The sequence below is a fragment of the Alosa alosa genome, chromosome 19 (genome assembly GCF_017589495.1).
Source record: "Alosa alosa isolate M-15738 ecotype Scorff River chromosome 19, AALO_Geno_1.1, whole genome shotgun sequence".
Taxonomy (NCBI): domain Eukaryota; kingdom Metazoa; phylum Chordata; class Actinopteri; order Clupeiformes; family Clupeidae; genus Alosa; species Alosa alosa.
Genome location: NC_063207.1, coordinates 21,720,698 through 21,742,771, shown reverse-complemented (window position 1 = coordinate 21,742,771; position 22,074 = coordinate 21,720,698). Strand labels below are relative to the sequence as shown.

The 22,074-nt window shown below is 39.3% G+C and overlaps 1 protein-coding gene across 4 annotated transcripts in view; it reads right to left on the bottom strand.

Annotated features, from left to right (window-relative positions):
- Window positions 1-20,322, bottom strand: part of esrrb (estrogen-related receptor beta) — a 53,315-nt gene extending 32,993 nt beyond the window's left edge. Inside the window, exons 1-3 of one of the 4 annotated variants that reach the window (XM_048228646.1) lie at window positions 20,230-20,260; window positions 12,028-12,096; window positions 1,093-1,505 (exon numbers count right to left, since the gene is read on the bottom strand). In XM_048228646.1, coding sequence (XP_048084603.1) covers window positions 1,093-1,492 — 400 coding nt within the window. In that variant the 5' untranslated portion in view covers window positions 1,493-1,505; window positions 12,028-12,096; window positions 20,230-20,260. Of the gene's footprint in view, window positions 1-1,092; window positions 1,506-12,027; window positions 12,097-16,685; window positions 17,163-20,229 lie in introns of those variants that run through there. The other 3 variants (XM_048228644.1, XM_048228647.1, XM_048228645.1) reach the window with 3 other exon arrangements.
- Between the last annotated feature and the right edge of the window lie 1,752 nt (window positions 20,323-22,074).

Below are 22,074 nucleotides of genomic sequence, written 5' to 3'. Positions count from 1 at the left end.
GGTCTCTCTCTCTCTCTGTCCACGCGCTTAGCTAAGGCATGTCTGCTTAATGATCTCTTAATGCATTTCCGGCCGGCATTAGGTGGCATAGTTGACCCCCACTGATTATTGTAGCATATAATGTGGAAATGATGAGACAGTGCATTCAATAACAACTACTGTTTCGACCAATACTGATGCTAATGCTAATAGTGATACTAACCGTTTTGACAACCAAATCCATACTGTTGAGTTATATAACTCATATTTCACTGGTATAATAGTCTGACTGGTATAATCATAGAAATGCTCAACGTAATTGGACAAGTTATGAGCTGTGCAGTGTGCTGTAGGTGATGACAGAGAGTAAATGTTTTTATTTGATAAACCATTCTAATGCCTATTCTAATAGGTATAAATGTTAATCAAGAGAATGGAATTCATACTTATACCATATTTTGGTTGTTTTCTTCAGTCATAAAAAAATACAGGCAAAGCATACAGTAGATGGTAATGGTTTAAACTGGAATTGGAAAAGAATCTGCCTTACTTTTGAGTGTTTTGGCCCTTTGACTAGGACACGTGTGTGTGTGTGTGTGTGTGTGTGTGTGTGTGTGTGTGTGTGTGTGTGTGAGTGTGTTTTCAGGGGTGAAAAAGATAAATACAACATGCAATATGATCTGAATGAGGTGTAGCAGAGAAACAACTATGATCCAGAGTCAGTATATTCCAGTCACAGTAGAGAGAGATCTGTGTGTGTGTATATGTGTGTGTGTGTGTGTGTGTGTGTGTGTGTGTGTGTGTGTGTGTGTGTGTGTGTGTGTGTGTGTGTGTGTCTGTGCATGCATGTGCGTGTGGGAAACAATGCTGCTTAGGGCAGTGGGGAGCAAGGGACACCATAAAAGTAGGTCAGGGGAGAGTGTATGTTGTGTGTGTGTGTGTGTGTGTGTGTGTGTGTGTGTGTGTGTGTGTGTGTGTTAGCTTACAGGTATGGACAGCAATAATGGGACAAGTGAAAATAGGGAAAAAAGGAAATATAAAATACACATAACACACACACACACACACACACACACACACACAAACGAAAATGACACAAGATATGAACATTACCTTGTATCGTTCGTTTAAAGAAGGCCTTGCAGGCCTCGCAGGAGGCGACGCCGTAGTGGTACCCCGAGGCGATGTCGCCGCACACCAGACAGAGCCGCTTGGGGATGGAGTTGAGCATGTACTCGCACTTGATGGGCGAGTCCTCCATGATGGTGCTGGAGCAGTCGTCATAGCGCTTGCGACAGGCTCCATTGGGGCCCAGGCCAGCCGGTGTGTACATAGGAGGCGAGTCCAGTCCATTGGGGTGGCCGGTCAGGCCGCTGCCGTAACCACCGCTGGCGTCCGAGTTGCCACTTGGGCTGTGGTGACTTACGGTGTCTATGAGTGAGGACGGGCTGGAGGGCTCGGTTTTGATGTAGGAGCCGCAGCTGGAGGGCAGGTGCCTCTCATCAGCGGCCATTCTGTTCAGCAGCCTGCGATGGGGGCAACAGGGAAGAAACAGAGGAGAGGACAGAGTTAAGAAGTGGCAGGACAATGTTGGGAGCTGGAGCTGTGGCTGAAGAACATGAGGCATATAGTATTGTCAGAAGGTAAAATGTCACTACTTCGCTAAAGTCCGAGGGAACGGAAAATGATATATCAGGTCCAACCAACGCTGTCTTATGCCTGGCATAGATAGATATAAAGTGATCCCAATTAAAGACATTAGGCAAAATGTCATTGATGTGCAACAAGCAAAGCTAATTTAATAACTGGGAAAAAAATGATTTTTCTAATTTAGTACCATTAGCAAGATCTTAACCAGAAATATACATAGGTCAGCAATAGTGATCCCACATGCTACGTGATACCTTTAGTTAATATGCAAGACATTTCCCAACTTTTTTTTTGCCTCCCATCAGTGAAATAAGTGGGTGAGAATATTCCATGATGGAACAAAAACAAATGATGGAGTGATGGAGTAAAAATCATGGAGGAATAAACCTCCATTCCAGATATGTCTCCTCCCTTGGAACACTTCCGATTTTGAGTGGTTATAGGGGGCCCTTGAGTGCAACTTTAATGAGCCAGTGTAATGTGCTTCCTAGAGCAGTAATGGGCAAGCTACTTAGAAAATGTAGCTTAAATGTAGCTTAAATGAAACTAAAGAGAAATCCAGCAATTGTTCATATAGAGCTCCATTTAACAAAGTCACCGAGTACTGTCAGTACGGAAAAAACAAAAAAAAAAAATATTGGTAAAGCAGCCAGTCAGCTACAGCGCTACACTCTTGGGGGAATGAACATTTGGGTATTGGGTAACAACACAAATCACAAAAAATAAATAATGCCACATGCTTTTAAAGAGATGATCAAGAGGAATAAAGTCTAAAATGAATGATGAAGCATATTGTGGTAAAGAACACTAAGGAGATCCAAAGGAGCCTGTACACCTTGATAGATTATACTGCAGGTGCAGGAGTAACCGGAAAAAATAAAACAGCTGTCCGTCAATAAACCGGCTGTACCGTGGAGTAACAGTGTTTTTCTTTTTTCTGACTCTAAAGAACACTAAAGGAAAATAAAAACAAGAATAATGCTGGAAGAGGTACACTATAGGTATAGGATAGGTATAGGTATATGATTCCACTCCATCTCTCTGTGTGCTACACACTGCCTCTACGTATCTGATTTAATCGTAAGGATGGGTGACAGCAGGTCCAAGGGTGAAAGGGTCAACCTTATTTTCTCACCCCAGCTTTCTCCGACCATGGGGACAGGGTCAACGTGTCAAATTAAATCTCATTCCAAAGTTCCCGTCCCTTTGGTCTGCCATGTATATTCATCACATCTCTAGGTTCAAGCCATCTCTGCAAATGGCTAAAATAAATAATAAAAAAATGCCCCCTGTTAAATCCAGTGACCTTGAAGAATAAACCCTTTGCAAGAGCACTCTAGGTTTTCCTCCCAATTCAAGTACTGCCATTGCTACCCAGAAAGTAACGAGATGGTGGTCTAGCATCAGCTCACTGAGGGCACAGTTGGTGACCCGTTGGCATCTTAACTCACCTTTTTTAGGGTAGTTAAGAGAAGAGAAAAGACTACACCTTTGCCAATAATTAATTTTGTCCAAAATGTAACCATTTATTCAATTAATTTCATTTATTTACTAGCCACCAAACTCCTCCCCGACCATTCCAAAACAGAGACAGAAAGTTGACTTTAAAAACGAAAAAAAAAAAAAAAACCCTCTGAAAAAGGATTGTCAGTATAAAAAGAAAACGCAAAACAAAATTGCATGTAGAAACATATTGAAACTGAAAAATAAAAACTAAATATATATAGAGCAGACTATTCATATGGATGGCTAAAACAGGACCCCATGTCTTTATGCATACAGTATCTGTGTGACTGTGTGCCCGTCTCTGAGAAGGTATCTGGTGCACAGCCATGTAAATGAAGTGGGATGAGCCCAGACAAAGCTCTGCCCATAATGCATCTGCCTTTTCAGAAGCTTTTGGTTAACAGCCATCCTGGGAATATGGGAGGGGTCCTCAGTCTGGCAATTTCCAAATGTGTAGGTCTGTCTGTGGATGGAGTGTGTAAATATGCCTGTGGGCCTGTGTGTACATATCAGGGGGGCAGAGAGAATGCATCTGCATATAATATGGGATTGGCTTAGAGAGAAAAGAGATTCCCTCAACCCCACAGGGACCCTTTTTAATCATTTTCAGCAACCGGTCAGTAGTTCTGGATTTGTTCATTCATTTATTAGTCCCCATACACGCTGATCTATAGGAACAGACACAGAAGGGAACTCTTTGTTGTGAAGAACATCAGTCCTTTATACAAGTCTGACAGATTTACTATTGGATGATCTACGTGAGCAAAGGAACAGAGAGTGAGACAGTGGAGAGGAGAGGGGAAGTGGTGGGATTGAATAGAACAAGGCAAGTATGAAGAGAAAGATATAGGCCACGGAGCAGATCCTTTAGACAGAGGAAGAGGAGGAAACGGAAGAGAACATGATGAAGACAGAAAGCATGGGAGCTAGTTATGAAAATAATAGAGCTGCCTGCCATACAGCCCTCGTGCCAATGGAGAATAGCCGTTAGCTAAATCAATAGTTTGTAAAGTGTGCAGGCTGGAGAGCCGGTGCTTGGTTGTCTCCAAACTGGAAGGGGAGGGGAACACCCAGCTCCATGGTCCTGCAATGAAGACCCCCAGCTCAGTGGAGAATTCAATAGAGCTCGTTTCTTCTCATTGGCCTACTGCTGCAGCCCATGCTCACTTGAAACAACATCATGAAAATCCAGTGTTCCGCCAGTGAGATAGCACTGTGACTGGATGCTGATTGTATCTATCAATCTTTTCCTTCCTTCCTCTTTAAAAGGATAGGATGTGGGGAATGAGGAGGAAGATGCTCCTCCCATCATTGGCTTGATGCCAACAGTTAAAATGGACATGATCAGATGTGTTTGCCCAATAAAACATCCCCTTTCCCCAATCATTTTGTTGCTGTTACAAACCAGGCATTACAGATTCAGTGAGAGTAAGGTACCAAAATAAAGTACCGTTGAGTACCTAAAACGAACACCAGGCACCGATACCAATATTGGTTCAAATGTGAAAGGTACCCAACCCTAGTTTGCAGTGCTTCAAATGATAACATAATGAGTGTGACAAAAATGCCAAGCTAAGTTCTATTAAACAACAATTTTGTGTGGATGCAATGATTAGCCCTGATACTCCAACCTTAAGGTAAAACACACGCTTAAAGATGTGAGCTCAATGCCACGGCAGCACAGCACTACATAGCAGTTAAGGAGTTAATGCATAGCTGTGAAAACCCAGAGGTGAAGCTCCCTCTTGAATTGAACAGTTCATATGGAAAAAGTAGTTCATTTCGTGTACAGCTCACACAAGGGAGGATTTTTAATCATTTTTTTTTTCTTTTTAACTCTGGAATTAATGTCTGATGGTATAATGGCTTTAAAAGATCAGACACGTTTTGGAAGTCCTTTGCTAATGTTGCTAACTAAAATGATATGTGTCGTGCAAGGCCTGACCTGGATAATATGTAACAATTGATGCAAACTTTTGTTCATGTCTTTGCTGTAGACATCTTTTCAGATTCAACAGAAAACCCAAGAAGCAGATACAAACGGCATAGAATACACACAGCATAGTAAAAAGGAAGGTACATGAATCACAGGTATCACAGAAAGCTGGAAATGGAAACCTGAGTTGTTAAGTTGACTATCATCAAAACCATAGTTGAAAGGAATAATGAGGGGTCAAGCAACCCAGCAGGGCATAGTTGCTATGGAAACCCAATGTCACTTTGTCAAGGACATTGCTATGCACTCACAGCGAGCTTTATGTTAATTGATCAAAGATTAGTTAAGATACTAATTCACATCCTGTTTACTGCTGTGACCTGGAAGTTGGAGATAAAGATGTTTGCCCACCAACAAAGCATAACATAGACAAACATTGTTTGCCAAGTGTTTTACATTCTAAAGCCATCAAGACCTAATGTAATATGGAACTATAACCTGCTGAACTACCTTTACAATATATTGTCTTCCTAATCTGCTTCACTTAGTGCTGCACTTCTAGGACCTTGCAGAACCTTCAGATAGTTGTACAGTTTTACAAGTAATCCTATTTGGTTTCTTGCAACATTTTGTAGAAATATGACTGTAAGCTAGTCTGGGTGAATCCATTAATGTCAATCACCAAAACCCCAGGAACGTGTATTTTCCTTGGAATTGAGTAAACAACAGCCTTTAAAACCTTTGTTTACAAGAAATGATAGGAGTTCATGGAATCCTTTCCAGACGGACCTACAGAGCAAATTCAAATTTGCTAACAGGTTCATCTGGGTTCACCCAGGCTAACTGTAAGGTATAATGTGATTTAAACATTTAAACCATTAAGACAGTACAGTGGGTTACAGATGTATTGTGGGTTTTTAGAAGTAATTTTTCATATCAAAAGTACCAGAAAATGGCCTCTGAAAATGAGAGAAAAAGTATCTTTGTTCCATTTTCTACCTGCCATAAAAATAAATCTGTATGACCCTCCATCATGGTGTCATAATGGAAGATCAAATTTGATTTTATATGTTGACATCACTTATAAGGTAAACTCACATGCAGATGTGAATTACTCTGTAAATTAAATTGTAACTCTGGTACAATGCATTGAATAGTAGCATTTATTTAGCGTTTAAAATTGTACATGGTCCCTAATAAATTAAATAAAATAAACTAAAAAAAACATTACAACAGCAAATTATTTTCTCTGAAAGAGTCTCTTGAAGTTTGAATTGGTTACAAAAATGTATGCATTTCTGGTGTTTGGTTTGGTTTTTACTTGTTCTGAAACCTGATCATGACATTTTGACAATCTTTCAACCCGGCCTCAGAGATATGGAGTTATTATTGTTATGGATTAAAGACGTCTATGCTCTGTCTGGTGTAAATCACAGTGGTGATTGTGTGTGTGTGTACTATGAGTGTGTGTGTGTGTGTGTGTGTGTGTGTGTGTGTGTGTGTGTGTGTGTGTGTGTGTGTGTGTGTGTGTGTGTGTTTATATGTGTGTGTGAGAGATGAAGAGAGAGGGAGAGATAGAGATGGAGATGGCATTGTGAGCAGGGGGACAGAGGTGGAGGAGTGATGCATGAAATTAGTTCATTAATCTTTGTCTCATAAACTGTCCTTGTTGAGATGGGGGTGCTCCACCTGCTTTGAAAAAAACCACAGTATTCCCTGTACGATCATAAATTATGCCCTTCCCCCCATGGGGATTCCCACAGAACGGTGTCACATGGGGAAATGCACACCACTGAGTACTTGTGAGTTTATTGGCTGTGCTGTACAATTAAAGCATTGCTGAACGCAACAGTGTTTACGCGGCTGCCACTGGGTACTAAACACACGTGTACACACACAGCTGCACATTGTGACAAATGCAGTGAACCTGCTAACTGGTGACCAACATAATTGATTTTTCCGGCACATAAAAGGACTTGTATGACAACAAAGAAGTTCTTAATTCTTTCCTGTGACTGTTACGACCACCTGTGTCACCTGGAGCCCATGCAGTAGCCTTGCATAGCAACGGAGAGATAATTGACAAATTACCCACAGCTTGGAAAGGAGGGGCCCGCCCAACTTCCCTTCTCACAAATGAGTTTAACGTAAACACAATGTCAGTCTCACCAAAATACTAAGGTTAAAAAGGTAGATTAGTTTAAAAGGTAATTTACAAGCTATATTTTAGAATGGCTTAAGTCAGCATTTTCCAAGAAATACACAATCATTTTATGCTGTGCAACAACTTTACTGATTCTACTCCCTGGATGGCGTGGTATGGTAAATAGAACACCTGCAAGTAAGTATTATTGTTAATGTTGTAATGTTAAAGCTGCTGGGTCTAAAATGTGAGCAATGCAGCTAAATATGCATTGAATAAGTACAATGCATACATAAGAGCAGTGGCCTTGTCCAAAACAGCGTTCCGAGTCCTGTGTCCACCTGACGCTAATGTCTTCGCCATTCTGTTGCCTCTTGCTTGTACTTTTAAAATGCATGTGGATGGCATAAATGTCATAAACACATACTGTCAATGCATCATGCTGCCACTTAAGATGAATCTAGTCTGAGTGGGGTTATGACACCAGATTCAAAAGTAACCCTATTTTTTCCTCCTGGAGGATAGAATCTACTTCCATACCCATTAATAGACATGGAGCGTGTGCTTGGAAACAACTGTTGTAAACAAATCTATTATTTTTATTACTGGAATGTATAATAATAGTAATAATAATAATAATAATAATAATAATAATAATAATAAAAGAGAAATGAAGTGTGTATAAGTGTGATATTTCTGCTACCAAACACAGCCTGAGAAAAATGACTACAATAGTGTCATGTGTCATAGACTCATTGTGTCTCAAGGTAGGGCTTGATATAAGAGCTGTGCATTCCCATTGCATCTACCTTTAGTGTGGTATAGATCACATGAAAGAAGTAGAAATGGCAAAGGTTTATAGTCATAATTCATGTATTTTAAAAAATATATATTTGGACATCCTTAGATTTGTAGTTTGCAACCCAACATTCAAGAAATTCTATGTTCTGTCATCCCAGCATAAAATGATAATATAAAGAACTTCTGGAGCTCCCACACTGTGGTAATAGTAATGATTTGAGGGTGGACGCAGTGTGTTGCTGGGGTCAGAAAGAGGTCTCCATCCACTCTGCTGTCAGGAGAAATCAGAGCTACTATTGAGATGGACTGTTTTCATATTGATTGAATAAATAAACAGAGTTAAGCGTCGAACCTAATGCTATTCTGCCCTCCAATTACTGTTCTGAAATATAACCTTCAAATGACTGCATGCTCGATACCAATAATACCAATGCTAAGTGCTAACATACTGTAGTCTGACCCACCATGTACTGTATGCTTTTTATTCTTCTTACAATCTCTGAAGTGAAAATTAGTGGACTTAACAGATGCTGTAGCGATTACTTCTGATTCATACCAGAAAGACACAAAAGCATCATCATCACCCTGCTGCCTTCGGGCTTGAGTATTTCAAATCCACTAAAGAATTTACAGAGGCAGATATACATCAGAGTGACATGATGGATACTTCATGGATGGATGAGGACTTAGTGATTCAATGCTCACTGGCAACTGTGGAGTATATAACTGCGCTATTACACAGGATTATCAAGAATACGGTCTATTAGCTGCAATCAGCAGAAATGTTGTGTGAAATTTCTGTGTGATTTAACCTCAAGTCAATAAAAAAACACCATGTACTGTATGTGTAATCACAACGTGATACACATCCAACATCAGGTTAACATAAAAACCTCTGATACACTCATATTTATGCATTCAACAATTACACATTTCAATTCTTCCACAGTATGCATGTCTACATATCAAGTCCCATGTGTGTGAATTTGAATGTGTGCATGAACTGTGAAGGGTACTCTGAACTGACCTGCCAGGTGCTAATCAGACAGAGCCCGTTCACTCTAGGAACAGACAGTAGAAATGCTGACGCTCTGTCAGTGATACCCTTGCAGTGGTGAGGAGGACACAAGGACCCAAGCATGCACGACCCATTCCTGGCGCAGGCATTATCATCCCCCCCCCCCACCCCCAAAGTCCTACACCCTCCTAATGGACCACAGTTTATTTTTAAACACACTGTCACATTGCAGGCATGATGCCAAGGTTACCTTTAGGATAGGGAAAACATTAGATAGAAGCAACCATGTTTAGTGTATTGGTACATTATGCTCTGGAGGAAGAGAGAATGAAAAATATACCCACTTAAAGAAATAAAGAGAGGCAGAGGATATAACTATCAACAGTGTAGGGAAAGCAAAAAGTATCCAGTAGAAAAACTATGTCCAGTATGCTATATGATGGGCCTGCTTTTGGCTGTGACCTTCTGAATGTGATGTCTCTCGTGCTTTTCCTTATAGTTATTTGCACTTCCTATCGTGTCATCTCTTTGGTATGACCTGATCGCTGGGATAATAAAGAGCAGGTTACACACATTGTGCAGCTTTCCTCAACCCCTCGCTCTGTAAATGAATCAGTTTCCCAGTGTAATTCATTTCCACCAGGGCAGCTGCGGGCCATTTGGGTGCCCTACGTGGAACTGCTTTGTGCTGCTCAACCTTTCCCACCTCAAAATACTTTTAGCTTATAGTTATGAATGTGAATCTATTGGCATATTATAATATCGAAATAACGCAAATATTAACACAAACAGCTGAAGGAACATAAATGGCCTATACCTTACAGACTTTAACTCTATTGTGTGAACATATTTTTAAATATTCAGTTAAAAAAATGCTGTTGTCACTTGAAGATATTTGATCTTTTACCAAGATGAGATATTTCGGACTCAGTTGATGTGATGTAAACCTGCCAAGGTACTACCTGAGAATGTCCTTTGATTATTGCAATAAATGACATGGAGCGGTTTCTTAGGTTAGGAGTGCTACAATCCATGCAATGACAGATCAGAGCAGACAATGCTAAAGAGGAGAGAATGGTATGCAGGCTAGCCTGTCAGCAGATGTGTTAAAGACCCATTCCAGCTAAACGCTTTAAACTTTTCAACATGCCCATTGAGTGTTTTTAATGTGCTAAAAGACATATTGCACGCTAAATAATCTGTAAACACCATGGCTAAGTATTTCTGGTTTAGATGGACAGTGCACTGGTTGACTATTCAGAATAACAAATCAGATAGCCAGTCATTGTTTTTCAAAACCATTTCTGGAAAAATAGTTTTACAAGATAAGCAAGTTTATGTGTCAGAGTTACCTATTTGCATACCATTGTTAACCATTTGATAACATTGTCAAACCGAGTTGTCAAGCTGACAGAGTTGTATACAGTGTCAGGGTGGGGGCACTTAGCTCCCACATTGGATAGAAGGCAGAGGGAGTAAAGAAGATGCATATAAGCAATTTCAAGGCTATGAAAGGATTTCATTCATATAAAAACTTAGAATATGTATCTTTTAGGAGGTAAGACAAGTTTTAGGCGTTAATCAAAAGTCTGAATTAGTAGTAAATTCAGAAGTAAATGGAAAAGCAGTCTGCATTTAAAATCCTATTTATTGGGGGAGGTTGGGGGTCTGTGCCTCCTCTGGTGTCTGGTACCTTACACACAATGTGGCTGTGTGATATGTGTGATGGTGGATGCAGATTTGTACATATAAATGATCATTATAATCAGGGTGCACTTAGAGAGTTTTGACTCATCACCAGCCTACTGAACACTGCTGCATTTAAACAAACTGACAGAATGTTTAGGATTTTTTTAGACAACTAGTTCATATTGTTGCCCTCTGTAACGTGCATTACAAAGATGTAATACTGTAGCCTTATTACGCAGAGCGGACAGACACACATCTCCTGGGATTAACATTGATCTGTCATATTCCTCTAGTCTGGTCTTTGAAATGCATTACCCTGAATGCTGAACAAAACATTCCACTTAAAATACAACTATAACTATCCTACTATACTAATTAATTTACCCCAAAGCTGCTAACAGTACAGGTGCAATACACAAGCTCCTTGATAACTATATATATATATATATATATATAGAGAGAGAGAGTATATATATATAGAGAGAGAGTATATATATATATATATATATATACTCTATAAAATATATTTATACTGTGCTACACTGCTATCAGGTCTTCCTCAGCAACACAGCATATTAAGACGTACCGTTGATATTAACTGCCTGTATCAATCATAAATGTAAATGAAGAACAGTATTGCTACTATCAGCCCTCTCCAAATATTGACACTAATTGATTGTTACTTTAAGCCTACTCCAGAGAAAATTATTTCACCAACACGCCCCTCAAACAGTGGGTTAATAATAGAGCCTAATGTTGTTGGCTTTTATAATAAGACAACAATAAACAACACAAAATAACTATGACTCTTATTTGACTGGGGTGGAGACAAATGTTTCCCTTAATGTTTTTGAAAATGGCGTCTTGCTTCCCTGAACATAAAGTCTATGCTCTGCCTATGAGAGCAATTGAGACTCTGTACTGGGACCACACGAGTTCACTAGAACATAATGGTCAGGCTTGGATTCAGCTCAAAGCTACTTTTTCTGTTCATCTAAATGTAGAATGGGCTAATTTTAAAAGAAGCAAGTAGCTGATTTTCCATTGATAAACATAGAACATAGTCTGTACATAGAAAATAGTTTGTTGTTTATTACAGCTTTTGAGAATATCACTCTGGTCTACAGAGGGAGAGGAAAACTCAATAACTAGTTCAAATGCCGATATGGTAAACAGGTCCCGGGGATGAGCTTTAGGAGTTTGAATGTAATCGGAGAAATTGTCCCATTTAATACTTAAACAACTCAACAACATCTTTATGCACCTAAACATTGCAAAGGAATGAGACTGCTGTGCAGGGCTTACCAGAAATGAGAAGGATCCAGAGAGGCCAAAGGACTGAGCAATCGGCCTAAAGTGTGGGACAACGACTTCCTGTTGATACAAGGAAATGCATTTAGAGACTGGCGAAACAAAGCTTCAACATAGCTTTTTTCTTTGCCCACAAAATATATGGTAAAATGGCTCTTAACCCTCCCCAGGATGGCTTCCCCTTCCTACTTCAGAAGCGGTGCATTTTGGTATTTGGCGCAGGAGGGGAGACAGCGATGGGCAGGTGATAAAGAGGAGAAGGGCAGTAAATTTGCTAATCCAAAGAGGTGCTTAGTGGGCCTCTGTCCTGACGGAAGGAGAGCAAAGGGACCGGGCCTAAGAAGATGGGAGTGACCGATGGCGGCCCGGCAGCCTCGGAAGGTAATGTATTCGAAAACCAAATTACCGTAAGCTGATCCCATCTGGATAGTTTCTGAGCTCAGCATTGCTTTTGGTTACCGTGTGATACCATCACCATGAAGACAGGAAAAATCTGATTAACCTACCAGTACTGAAAACACTCAGTCAAAGACCAAAGAGCTTTTAACTTAGGACATGCTAATGCAATTTTGCTTCCTTGTTTTCTGAAAATGTAATAGAATCGACGACGGAAGGAGAACAGGAAAATAGACACCCGGACACACACACAAAAGGACACAGGCCACATGAAACCCAGACACACATACATACGGACACAGGCCACACACTACCCAGACACACACACAAACAGACACAGGTCACGCGCAATCCAAACACACACACAAATGGACACAGGCCAAATGCAACACTACAAATACGCATTGAAAATGTTCCACGTGTTAAGGCAGGAAAGGAGTCAAACAAATTGAAATGTAATTAATAACTGGGTGCTTGTTGCACTGGGTACAGGACAGTTACAATCATTTCCTTGTAAAAATAACAATTGCAGTCAAGAAGAAGGAAGAAGATGCAAATAGCGTAGGGTTAAATACGAGGATTCAAATAGTGTAGGTTTAAATAGAAGATGCTGATGACAGGAATTTAGAGAAAAGGGAGAATGCCAACAGACAAAATTCACACGCAAAACAGTTCATTTTACTCTTCATATGACAACTATATGCCAAAAATCACATTCGAGATCAGGTCTGTCCATGTTCTTAGCAGTAACTGTGATTACAGTAATTTTACTCTTTAAACATACTTGCAGAAAAATACAGTCTAGCAGAACATAAAACTGTCACGCCCATTAAAACGGAAATTGGCTAGATGTGATTATCAGCCCTCTCCGTCTAACAATAAACACGCAGTGGACAGGACTGTCCCACACACCAGCGGAAACCAGGGCAATGGCTCTCCCTTGGGGGCAATCTATACACACCACACACCCATGCAACCATCCCACTGTCTGCTCTCCGAGCCTGCTTAATGAAGAGGCACCCAGGCATATTCCATTATGGCCACTCTGCTACACATCTAAGCCCACACAACACCCTGCTCCGCTCAAACAGTACACACATGTTCACACTCTACTTCAGCATGGCAGAATATGCACATTTGGTCCAGTACTACTGCACTGTCTCGGAGTCACATGTTCACCACAGCTTCTTCACACAGCTCCATGCATATCAAGTCACCTAATGCTCATCTAATGCACATATTATTTCATTTATTCATCCATTTCTATTTTATTTTTTCATGTTATACTTTTTCTGAGATTACTGTACCTCGAAAGGAATTGTGGCATGTTTTTTTTTTCAGATGAGAAAAGAAATGCTCTATATGTAAAGCATTGTGATAAACAGACACAGAGTAGATGCCATTAAGACATGAAATGTTCATGGTTTTACATGGTTGAAATAGACTACACCTGTGAAAGGATGTGTCATTCAACCATCTTCTGATTTGAGTAAACTTTCACATTTCTGTCCAGTCAAAATGAACACACACACACACACACACACACACATAAATATTACACGCAAAAAACACACATAGATATTCATAACACATTTATTTAGTTTAAGGTGTTTTAGAGTTCTCTAAAATTCTCTGCTGACTTTTAACATCAACATCCAAAGAAAAGATTAGCCTTTATAGAGATAGAGATATATTTATGGAGACCAATAAGTCTACATAAAGCATAATGTTTTAAAGGTATTATTTTAGAAATTGGCATAAGGTTTAAGCAGGTTGAAAATGTCAGAAATGTACCTTGTTTAATAGAAACTTAAAATATCTCATAAAAATGCCTAGACAGATTTATTAACAAACTTGGCTTGAGCTACTAAATTTAGTCTACATAATGTAATTTGGACACATTGACAGAAACAATACAGCGGTATTTGTTGTTACATTATTTATTGCATGACAGCATGAATTTAGTTCTCACACTGCAATTCCCAATATTCAGAAAATTGGGTAACTGAAACAACAACAAATCAACACATGGTCTTCCTTGCCTGTTTGTGTGCAGCGCCGTTATTGCAGTTCATATTGTATCATGTTTTATTCTTTAATATTGAATTGAATCTTCATTATTGGGCTCTTTACCACAGGCAATAACTAACGACACCTTTGTGTGTATTTTTGTTTCTTGGAACAGATCCTTTGTTTAAAACCAGAAATATTCAATAGACAACATGTCTATTAAATATTTCTGTACAATACTTGTGCATGTGTGATAACTAATCACTGCAAAAATATGTATTTATTTGCATTCTCAACACCTTCATAACGTTTGCTTAGTTGTTGCAGAGAAAAGGATTTGTGTTTGTAATCTGGTTGTACCAATCACTAATCACATCCATTCCAGTTCACAAAATCATGCATCAATTTAAAAAAAGCCTTTGCGCAAGCAGGATTTACTTTCAGTTTTGAGGATAGATCTAAGACATAGATTGAAAACATAGATTGTACGTTATGTAATTTTAATAAAATTAGAAGTTTATTAATGATGCCCTTGTATGGCTGTCTATCCTTTTTTATGATTCCAATAAACACATTGTGTTTGTCTTTGTGTTGTGCTATCTTAGAATATAGAGATGTGTCAAAATTATTATCTGTGAGCACGTAATGCTCTATTGTTTCAGATAAAGAGGCTGTTTAATAATTACAACATGATCATATATTTAAAAAATTGTTTGTGCAAGTGACACCAGTAAAACTGGGGCCACCAGGGAGCCCAGACAGGAGCTGAGTAGTTTCAGTACTGTAAACCTGATTAAGGCAGAGACTAGATTACTATTTACAGTACTTGCTTTAGAAAGTAATACGCCAATAGCCAAGCATACACTGGTGAAGATTAGAGCTTAGGCCCACCTTTCAAAGATATCTGGTTTTAAATTAAGTTAGTCCTGTCTACTTTGGACATTCTTGAAAAGACAAAAAAATGACTTCACATAGAAAAGACAAAAAATATGCAATTTAGTTTTAGTAGTTTCACCCCATTGTTTTTCTGTTATCAAACTTTTATGTCAGTCATGATTTCTTTCTCTTCAATTTGTCAAGCAGTGTGGACATAATTAACTGGTTAGGATGGAACATAGGCCTATCTAATAGTTCTAGAATGCACTTGTGGCATTTATACATGCCATATTAATATTTTTAGCATGGAGAAATGTGAAAATAACTATTGATCAGTATTCAGCTCTGCTGAGTTCCACACCACCTAAATTAGAGACCAAAATCTCTCTTGGAGAAATTAAAAGTAATGATATATGTGCATGAAATGAAAGTAAAATTACACAAATGACTTGAAACAGTTTATGTCCCAATAGAAATATAACGATGCTGTCCACTGAGTGAAGCTAAACTGACTAAATTCCCTGGTAGTGGACAAACACAGTCTTACTGCCCCACACAGGTCCCCAGTCTCCCTCTCTCCTCACCCGGGACTGCCCCAGCTCAGGATAACTTTTGCACCAGGATGCTGCCTGGCCAGCTCGACAGGGTCACCGCCCGGTTTCATTTGTCCCACAAACACTGAGGCATGTAATTAATCCCTGCCAATCCCTAGTACATAGATGCATTTCACCTTATGTGCTCAGATTTATTCTATCTCTACAAAGTGGTGTGGGAAAAGTGACCACTGCTTCCCAAAGTAGCTGGGATTTTTTTTTAACACGTGGGACCATTTTTGTGTTTTGTTTATTTCTGTTCATCTTGGTGTTACTCTTTCCAGTGCACACCCAAATACACTTGGAGTAAAAGAGAGAGAATTAAATGCAAGCAGTAAAGAAAGGAAGAAACGAAAACGGGATCCCCACAAATCCGTTTGATTAGCTAAACACCTGCACCAGATGTTTACACCTGCCCTGTTCACAACAGCTGTACAAAATGTGGTTCAATTCATCTACAATTTCACACCTCCAAAGTCAAACAGGGATAGTTCCTGTAAAATTGCATGAAACACTACCTAAGTGTCACAGCAGGTTTGGACTTTAAACTGAGTTGGGGTAAGATGCAGAGAAAGTACCAGTCTGTATCCAAAGCAAGAAAAAGTTTTCAGAAGAAGCGGCAATTTCCTATGCATTCTTAAATCTCTTAAAGAAAAAGATTGCACTAAAACTCTTAAAACAAAAGAAACTGAGTATGAGTGACCAAGTAAATTGAAAAAAAAAAAACAGAAAGCATAATAAATAGGCTACAGGGAAAAGACAAAAAAAAGCACCTACTGGTTATGATAGTTGAGAGGATCAGGGATGCAAAGTTCTGAAATGTCCATCAGTCCAGATTTAGCATTCCAGGAATCAGAGGTGGAGAGAGGTAAGGCACGCAGAGCCACTTCTGCCCCCAAAACACACGTCGAGACCCTTCACTGGCCAGCGCCAGGAAAACAAAACACCTCCAGCACGTTGCCACCCCCCGATCTGCACAGGTATGTCAATGTGTACGAGTGCATGTGTCTGAGAAGGGTGGGTGCGAGTGCGTTTTGGTGCGAGTATGAGTGAGCCAACGTACGGTCCTGTCTGTGTGTGTGAGAGAGGAGAGAGAGAGAAGAGTGAGTGACAGAGAAAGAGAGAGAGGAGAGAGTGACACAAGGAAAGTAATAAGGGAGGAGTGTGCAAGAAAGAGAGAAAGACAGACAGAGAGAGAGAGAGAGAGAGAGAGAGAGCACTGAGATGGAGTGACCGTGAGGGAGCGAGAGAGAGGAATGACTCTCTCCATGGTAAGGATAGGGCTCTTTAAGACTGAAGAGTTTGATGAATATGGAACAGCTGCTGTTAGCTGGCTCTGGGGGGTGGGGGGTGGGACTTAAAGAGACAGAGAGGGCTGGCTCAATGGAGGGGGAGGGGAGAACAGGAGAGAGGGAGGGGACTCGGGCTCTCTCAAACAACCCACTACACAGATCCACGTGCATTACGACGCACACACAAAAAGATGTCTCTCCATGCTATCACACAGATTCTTGAAATAAAGTTTCCGAAGCACTGACACCAGCTCACATTTTTTTGTAGAATAGCTTTGTTTTTCTGTGTTTGTTGAAGTAACTTCTAAGACATTTCTGGAAACCATGTCGTTAATGCTAAAACCGGTTTTCGAAAGACTTTCAAATACATTATATTAAATTATATTTGTCATCTTCATAAACACAATATGGGCCACCAAAATCACAGTCAATTATTTACAAAAAAATCTAAAATTTTTCACATTCCACTGTCACTTTGTGGATATTAAAATTGACTTTCAAGTGCCAGTAACCAACTAACAACATCTCCAGATAAATCAAAAGAGGATCCTGCGAAACCAAGCGCTATCCCTTGGACCCTTTATATTCTTAGTCTGCTCCTAACAGTGACAACAGGGATAGAAGTGGTTTTCCCACTCCCCATGAACGGAAATTCATTCATTCAACCTTTTTTTATTCTCGGAAGTTTATTGAGAGTAGTCCTCATTTTCAGTGATGCCGAGATTAAGGATTTATAAAGCGATCCCAAAGTTGTAGAATATGATATTGAGTACAATGGAGCTTTTAACACTGTTGGAAGAATGACTGAAGATGCATGTTCACTATATCTTAGCATTGTTGGCAAAAGTGTATCAGTAAATTGAGTGAGTGAATTGAGTCAGTAAGTCATCATTAGTTATCAGTGACTAACTTTAATTACCTGTGGACAGCCTATGCCTCACTCTTCATTAAGCACTGGAGGTAAGGAAGGAATGCAGAGTGCATATTGAACTTAATGAAACAAACACATCCCTTAAACCTTAAGAGGACCAGCATGCATTATTATTTATAGAGTGAGTGTCTGCTGAGGCTGAAATACTAAAGTGCTATCTTGAAATCATGAGCATGACGTTAAACATGAGAAGACACGTGTGAATAATAGGAGGCAAATAAAAGAACACACATGTGAGTTATCATGTGGTTTCAGTTTCACAGATGATATGTGCTACACAGCGATGTCCCATAACCACAAAACCATACATCAGACTTAAGACAATCCAACATTATTCTATTCACCATCTCACATTTCCATAATCAATACCAAAAAGCACATAATCCCTATTGATCATCACAGTTGCACTGACGCACAACAATAAGACCTGCGAGTTCCTCTTTAAAATACAAAATCAAGTCATTTACTGTTGTGCATGTCAGTTGAATTACATAGGACAGCTAGAGATCCAAAATCATATCAAAGTGTAAAATCAATTATACCCTCTTTAATAATGAGAATTATTTAAGTATATGATAAAAAATAATCCAATCAAATATTCAAATTGGAAAATAAAGCCAGATGACACCAGACAGAATCAATAAGCAAGGCTCCAATTTCTTTTTTAAAATTATGTCTAGTATTTGACCAATCATTACCTGTGTATACCATACGTACATGTAGCCTCTGATTAAAATGACATTTTTATGAACTGTGTGTAGTATAAGTTCCCTTATATTACATGGGTAAGACCTCAAAATCCAATGTCAAAATTTATCCCGTTTCCTTATTTACCACACATTTATTTTGGAAGTGTTTATTCAAATTCAGGGAACCTACTGTGCATTTGTGTCAAGGTGGCTATGCAATACAATGCTGTTTTTCAAGCTGCGTCATTCTTTCAAAATCAAATTAGGTAGGTTCGGTGTTAGACAGCCTAGGATGCTGAAATGCACATCCTAGCATTTTATCGTTTTTATTTTATTTTAATTATATTCGACAGTGATTAGGAATTCCTGATTCATTGGTTTTGTGCATATAAATGTAAATACTGTAAGTGTGTGTGTGTGTGTGTGTGTGTGTGTGTGTTCTAAGCTATTTTAATGAAATTAGCCTACTATTCACCCACCTGCTCAATGGTGTTTGACAAGTCTTCCATTATCTTCCATTAGACATATATATTTGTCATATAAACACATTTCATTATTATTATAGTCTGCAACGGAACATACACACAATGTAAGTTTACTGTGTGCTGAAAATGAAGGCTTATAGGCCAACTGAATGCAATGCCCTCCTCTAAATCCTGACACTCGAACCGTAAATATATATATATATATATATATATATATATATATATATATATATATATATATATATATCCCAATAATTAACTAACTATTACTATTTGAGAGTGTCTACAGAGTGTGTCTAGCTGATTGATGTGAATTTGGTTGAAGGCGGTTACTTCTCAGACTGTTTGAACGAGACAAGGAGATGCCGCCTCCCCCAAACACCTGTCAAGATTCGCTAGTGCTCAGGCTATGAACCAGAAGGAACATTTTCCAAGTTTATTTCTGTTTCAGTTCCACTGATTAGTTCATCTTTCAGTTGAAATAAATAATGAGAAGATGACAAATCAGGAGAAACGGGTAGTTCACACGACAAATTAATCAGTCGATGTAAAGCACTGCAAGCCTGATCACGCTTCTAGGTAGGCTATACCACTTGGACTCTTATCTCTGGGACAGCGGATCACTGAGGTTTTCGTTGTGCCATACAGACCTGTTGTAGCTTAATTCATCTAGTCCATGTAGGCTTTGCATAGTTTTGGAAAAACTATTTAGACTACAACAAACGCAATTGACTGTTAACAAATGCAATTGGCAGGGCACTGAAAGAGAAACAAACTTCAATTTATTCTGAACCGACATTGTTGGGTAGCCTTACTAGTCCACAGTACATCTAAAGATTGCAAATAATATGATTTTTCAAATAATCGCTCATGGCACAGAAGTGTGTGTCCTCAGAAATCAAAAGATGTGGGAGAGAGATTTACCTTTTTTAACACACAGCACATAGCGGAATCCGCAGGTAGCCTACTACTGCTCACAAGAGTGAACGGTGTTCTGCTCTGCCGCGAGTATTGCCCTCGGCTACCACAGTGGAGGCAACCAGCTCCTCCTCCAGCCTCAGCTTCCTCAGTCCAGTCAGACACCACCAAAATGGGCTCTGTCATAGGAAGGCTTGCAGTAAAATCTCTCTAACCTTGAACATGATATAGTAGCCTTACGTATTAAACTAGCCTATGGGTTAGTTTAAGCGCATGTGGCCTAGTACGTCCCATTAACTGCAGCATGTGGAGGTAAGTCCGGTTGAATTTTCTCATCGAAGACATCTGTGACAGGTGAAACACTGCACAAATTCTGATTACCGGCATGATTCCGGAAAAGGTCAGATGACTTCCAAGGGTAATGAATAAATTATAAGACAACAGTCCTGTCGCGTCTGAAGGTTGAGATAATGGCATCCCTATCACTGTAACTGACCAAGGCCTAGTTAGTTAGAGGAGGCACACGAAAGTTATTTGTATAAAAATGAAGCGAAAATACTGTCCCTTAACAGTAGACGTTGCCTACATGAAAACATATTTGTACATTAAAACAATTGAGCATGCTGCTCTAGTCTAGGCCATCAACTCTAAAAGCGTGCGCAATAGTTTGCCACAGAGGCTAAACAATAAATGAAGTGATTAGGCTACTATTAGGACTGCACATATATCGCCCTAATTACCTAAACCAGAAATAGAAAAAGAGTTTAGTTCATATAGCTTTACGCATATGACATGTTGATACTGCTAAACCTTCCAGGAAATGGTATTCACAGGGTCCACTGTGAAGGGTCCACTCCATTTCAAAAATAAATAAATAAAAATGGCCAGGAAAATGATTCCAAGACGTTCGCTAGAGGGAGCATTCCCTCAGAGGAAAAAATAGCCTACAGTGAATTGGTCATTGGGTTTGTTGTTTATTTGCCTTATTTGTAGTTTATATGTACATATTTATATGTAGATATTTTTCTCTTCTTAAATTAACATAGTATGTTAATAGGCCTAATACTTATAGAAAGGCATCAGCATTGTTTGTTTCATTTTATGTCTCAGGTTTAGGTTATTGCTGGTAAATTCTGCTGGGAAAAAAAAAAATCTTTACATTTCTTAAATATTCCTACATATTACATATCATGAAAATGTGTCAGTTTAAGGGGCCTGTCTGAACAAAAGCCTGTAGTGTAGTTAGCATGTGAGGTCTGACCAGTGAAGTTTAAGGTCATAAACGTGCACATCACTCAGGTCAAAAAAAAACTGGAGCCTGAAATAGAAGCGAAACTCTTACAGAACAGATCTGCTTAACTCTCAACTCTCACAGTTGTCTTCCTGAACTAAACAAAATCAAGCACTCCCTCCAAAAGAAATGATCTTATCCTGTTACACCACACACCTTTCTCACTGGTTCAGATGCAGGATACAACTTTGACGATGAAATCTAGTATGGAAGGCTTAGAAGAGGGACGCACACCCAAGTGGAGGTGCTAGCCAGAAGGTTTATCAAATTAAAAAAATACAGAGTAGCCGCACACTCTGATCTCTTCTTGTATATTTAACCGACGTCTCGGCACACAACCTTTATTAAGGTTTAAGGAACAAGTCATGCACTGATTCTACATAGTCCCAGGTATAGAGGCATCATGGGTAAAATGCCCATGTGCAGGCAATTACTTAATTAACAATGACAATCAATCAATCATTACAATAATGATATTATATCACAATAATTACAATAGGAGAAAACACTCTGCATGCCGTTATTCCTTCATGTAACATTGGCACATACATGCAATATGT